Below are 5,202 nucleotides of genomic sequence, written 5' to 3'. Positions count from 1 at the left end.
GAATATGGAAATAAATTATACATCAATATTCCTATGAAATATTAGATATTATTATTAAAATGTTGCCAATTATTACTCCAATTATTACACTTCTTTTTTCATTAAATGTTGCTCCAAGAACACATTAATATGCAAATTAGATACAGTGTATAGATACATTGCATTGAATGGGAATATTAATTTATGGCCATTTTACCCACATATTGCATAAAGTAAAATGGTGTATCAATTCATTCCATTATATCTTTCATAACATAGTTGAGAATCATCCTTATACAAATATTGGTTAAAAAAAATCCTGAAACCCAAAAAGTTATTGGAGATTGAAAAAAAAAACCATTGTTTTTGCCTATACATATAATTTCATGTCATTTTATTTTTTAAACAACTGAGTCCTAGTGTAGAATAAAATAAAATAATGTTATAATAAAATATAACTGTGGGGGGTGCTCGACGGGGGTCTCGCCCAGGGTGTAATTCAATGTAGAACCGCCACTGGGTTTATCACCAGTAACTCACCTCCTCGACAAGCCTGAATGAAGAACATCTTTGGCTTATTCTGGAGCAGGGGGCAGCGGGTGTTATCAAAAACCTCAAACACCCAGTCCAACTGAGAGACAGAGAGAGAGATGTTTGAAACTCTGATACGTAAAAGAATCTTCTGCAAGGCAATAAATTTACTTCAAATGGAACTCACATACTGATAAAATCACACCTGTATGTATAACTAAGAATTAGTAGTGATGCACCGAAATAAAAATTGTGTGTCAGAACTGGAAATTCAGGATGCACTTTAAATAGACTTTTTAAAAACTTAATTTAAAATAGTTTATTTTGTATAATTGTATTAACATTACTGCACCAATTAAAAAAAATTATCCAAATTAAGTTTATTTAGCTGAAAACTGCCATTTAAAAAAAAAAATGTATGTAATAATTAATGGTTACACTTTATTTTAAGGTTTCATTGTAACAGTGTACTTATACATTTAAGTACTGAGTAATATTAATTTACTACATGTACTTACTATATGGTTAGTGTTAGGATTAAGGTTTGGCTTAGGGTTAATTGCATGTAATTATGCATAATTAATTGTTATTATAATAGTAAGTACATGTAACCTGTGTAACAAAGACACCTTAAAATAAAGTGTTACCTAATTAATTGATTTTATTTAAAAATCAACAAGTTGCACACAGTTTTTATGTCAACTATTTAATAACAGAATTACGTTTCTACTCCGATTTGTCATTGAAATACAAAATTTTTTTAAATGGTGGCTGCAACAAAAACTTTTCATTACTGATTTATTTGAACATACATTAAGTAAAGAAGACAACAGGTTAATTAAAAATATAATAACTATATAATATAATGCATTTTTCACAAAATCTGTAAAACGCTAATTAAACACCACTGTTTTGGCCAATGATTTTGGCCTTTCCGAAATTTTCGGTTGCCAAAATGTTGGTGCTTCACTAAGAATTAGGTATTAAAATCAAGCGCACCTCCAGCAGCTGTCCATCAGTGCCGTAGACAGATCCCTCAATTCCATGTGACAGTAAACACACAACAGTGCAGTCATACTGTGCATGCTCCTGCCGCTGGGCAAACTGCTCTAGGCACCTGCGCATTGCCTGAAAAACACAAATCAAAACCTTAATAAAAGACTATGCTTTGCAGTGCAGTCTGACTCTGTCAACGTGTCTAACTCACCTCTGCAGTTAGGTCTTTGTGCAGGCTAACTGTGAAATCCAGTTCCATGAAAAGTCTCCTCAGCGTCTCCTCATCCACCTCTCCTCCCCTCCGGACGTCTAAATCAGTGTTAGCCGAGTCAAACCTCACGTTACTCAGTACCAAGGCCAGTCCTCGTGGGCAGGAGCGCATTGGGTAAGCCTGAAAGGAAAGACATTTGCATAGAGGTTACACACTGTGCTAACATAGCGTAAAATATAAGCAAATAAAATGGGTTGTGTGTGAGTGTGCAAAGGAATGGGGTTTGTGTCCTTGTACCTGTGATCTATGGGACTGGTAAAATTCCGGCGTGCAGGGAAGAACAGCTGTGGTCACGGGAGAGTCGGCATCCAAACACATCTCCATGGACTCTAAAACACACAAAAACAACCCCATTTAGCTCAAAAATATTAGACTCATCTAACATAACAATTTGCCTTTATGTACTGTACTTTCTTCTATGACAGTTAATGTAAACAAGAATTGTTATTGCTAACTAAAACTACAACTTTTAACTAAATATGTTTATTGGTAACTGAATTAAGGCTGAAACAAAATTAAATATTAAATTAAAAATGTAAATATTGTAAATATTGCCTTGTCACCTGAAATAAATACACTTTGATAAACCAATTAACAATGATTTTAGAGTTTCAGGACAGATTTTGCTGGAAATCGCATACAGTGCCTTGCAAAAGTACTCATACCCCTTGAAATATTCCACATTTTGTCACGTTACAACCACAAACGTAAATGTATTTTATTGGGATTTTATGTCATAGACCAACACAAAGTGGCACATAACTGTGAAGTGGAAGGAAAATGATAAATGGTTTTCAAATTTTTTTACAAATAAATATCTGAAAAGTGTGGCGTGCATTTGTATTCAGCCTCCTTTACTCTGACACCCCTAACTAAAATCCAGTGGAACCAGTTGCCTTCAGAAATCACCTAATTAGTAAATAGAGTCCACCTGTGTGTAATTTAATTTCAGTATAAATGCAGCTGTTCTGTGAAGCTCTCAGAGGTTTGTTAGAGAACATTAATGAACAACCAGCATCATGAAGTCCAAGGAACACACCAGACAGCTCAGGAATAAAGTTGTGGAGAAGTTTAAAGCAGGGTTAGGTTATAAAAAAATATTCCAAGCTTTGAACATCTCACGGAGCACTGTTCAATCCATCATCCGAACATGGAAAGAATGTGGCACAACTGCAAACCTTCCAAGACGTGGCCATCCACCTAAACTGACAGGCCGGGCAAGAAGAGCATTAATCAGAGAAGCAGCCAAGAGGCCCATGGTAACTCTGGAGGAGCTGCAGAGATCCACAGCTCAGGTGGGAGAATCTGTCCACAAGACAACTATTAGTCGTGCACTCCACAAATCTGGCCTTTATGGAAGAGTGGCAAGAAGAAAGCCATTGTTGAAAGAAAGCCATAAGAAGTCCCGTTTGCAGTTTGCCACAAGCCATGTGGGGGACACAGCAAACATGTGGAAGAAGGTGCTCTGGTCAGATGAGACCAAAATTGAACTCTTTGGCCTAAATGCAAAACGCTATGTGTGGCAGAAAACTAACACTGCACATCACCCTGAACACACCATCCCCACCGTGAAACATGGTGGTGGCAGCATCATGTTGTGGGGATGCTTTTCTTCAACGGGGACAGGGAAGCTGGTCAGAGTTGATGGGAAGATGGATGGAGCCAAATACAGGGCAATCTTAGAAGAAAACCTGTTAAGAGTCTGCAAAAGACTTGAAACTGGGACTTGAGAATTGAGAATTTGTGGCAAGACTTGAAAATTGCTGTTCACAGACACTCTCCATCCAATCTTACTGAGCTTGAGCTATTTTGCAAAGAAGAATGGGCAAAAATTTCACTCTCTAGATGTGCAAAGCTGGTAGAGACATACCTCAAAAGACTTGCAGCTGTAATTGCAGCGAAAGGTGGTTCTACAAAGTATTGACTCAGGGGGGCTGAATACAAATGCACACCACACTTTTCAGATATTTATTTGTAAAAAAAAATTTGAAAACCATTTATCATTTTCCTTCCAGTTCACAGTTATGTGCCACTTTGTGTTGGTCTATGACATAAAATCCCAATAAAATACATTTACGTTTGTGGTTGTAACGTGACAAAAAGTGGAAAATTAAGGGGTATGAGTACTTTTGCAAGGCACTGTACATAAGGCTGTGTATTACGTAATAACCACACAGAGAAAAAAAAAGACCTACAGCGAATTAATCACCCATTTTAAAAAGTCATTTATGTGACCATCTTCTTTGATAGAAGATGTGTACAACAGTATCAGATATTTGGCATAGAGTGTGCATGACAAATCTCATAATTAGCATAGTATGCACAAAGCCTGGTTTATCTTTGTTCGATAAGTGTTCATTTTAAAACTGAAGTATAATTTGGGTTTTCATAAGTAAAGTGCTCACCATGAGTACGGGCTCTTTTCGCAGGTATAACACATTCCTGAGTTGGAAAGGACAGCGATGGCTCTGAAAAGCTTTTCTGTGAAGATAAAAAACAAAACAGAAAATCACTTTTCTACACTGACTACATACACAACATGCAGAATATACACCACGCTGACAGTTACAGTCAGTTCATTATCCTCTATTACAAAGGAAAGGAGAGTTTGTATTTGTTTGGTTTTTGTTTGAAAGAATCAGTGCAGTTTGGGTGTGGTAATAAACTGGTGCATAATACTGACATTGCTGCATTGTAACTTCCCCTTTAGTCCTACTCTCTCTCCCTCTCTTTTATTCCACTGACCCAGATCTGACCTCTGTGGGAAAAGAAAATACTTAATATAGTTGATTATACATAGTGTTTAGAAAACTAATACAATTTTCAATATAAAGAAAACAAATATGCTTTATTCTCCTTCCATTATGTGCAAAACATCAAGGAGATATAATTTTTTTTCCTATGAATACATCTGTTTCCCTGGTTCTCATCAGATGTGCTGTCATTGCTAGACTTTTCCAGTCCCTCACTGCATGATCACTGCAACCATTGTGTTCTTATAGAAACCTGTCAAGTCAGTCTAAGTGGGTATGATTCTGAAGTGAAGGCACCAACTCACGTCTCTCTCAGTAAAGTCCATGAGCAGTCTGCAGAGATGCTGTTGCTCTGTTGCCATAAGAGCAGCACAGAAGCTGCTGAATGCTTGAGGGCCACGTTTAGGCAAAAGAAACAACAAATGATGACTCTTTCCCTGGGATGTCGGTTTAGCCTGAAAGGATTCAAATTTCACCATGGTTAAAAATAATCAAAGCTTTATTTATGAGGCTTTATACATTAGGACTGTTAAAACAATCAATCAATCAATATATATATATGACCCTGGACCACAAAACCAGCCATAAGGGGCAATTTTTTGAAATTGATATTTATACATCATCTGAAGGCTGAATAAATAAGCTTTCCATTGATGTATGGTTTGTTAGGAT

The 5,202-nt window shown here is 36.5% G+C and overlaps 1 protein-coding gene across 5 annotated transcripts in view; it reads right to left on the bottom strand.

The window, feature by feature from the left end:
• Positions 1 to 5,202, bottom strand: part of LOC107748817 (caspase-2-like) — a 21,042-nt gene that overhangs the window by 7,687 nt on the left and 8,153 nt on the right. For 3 of the 5 annotated variants that reach the window (XM_016563784.1, XM_016563802.1, XM_016563793.1), the window contains exons 3-9: positions 4,836 to 4,985; positions 4,461 to 4,535; positions 4,183 to 4,258; positions 2,015 to 2,106; positions 1,718 to 1,897; positions 1,510 to 1,638; positions 520 to 610 (exon numbers count right to left, since the gene is read on the bottom strand). In XM_016563784.1, the coding sequence (XP_016419270.1) occupies positions 520 to 610; positions 1,510 to 1,638; positions 1,718 to 1,897; positions 2,015 to 2,106; positions 4,183 to 4,258; positions 4,461 to 4,535; positions 4,836 to 4,985 (793 nt within the window). The remainder of the gene's footprint in view (positions 1 to 519; positions 611 to 1,509; positions 1,639 to 1,717; positions 1,898 to 2,014; positions 2,107 to 4,182; positions 4,259 to 4,460; positions 4,536 to 4,835; positions 4,986 to 5,202) is intronic. The other 2 variants (XM_016563811.1, XM_016563818.1) reach the window with 1 other exon arrangement.

The sequence above is a fragment of the Sinocyclocheilus rhinocerous genome, unplaced genomic scaffold, assembly GCF_001515625.1.
Source record: "Sinocyclocheilus rhinocerous isolate Xijiao unplaced genomic scaffold, SAMN03320098_v1.1 scaffold491, whole genome shotgun sequence".
NCBI lineage: Eukaryota > Metazoa > Chordata > Actinopteri > Cypriniformes > Cyprinidae > Sinocyclocheilus > Sinocyclocheilus rhinocerous.
Note: the sequence above shows the minus strand (reverse complement) of the source record. Positions and strands in the feature narration are given on the sequence as shown.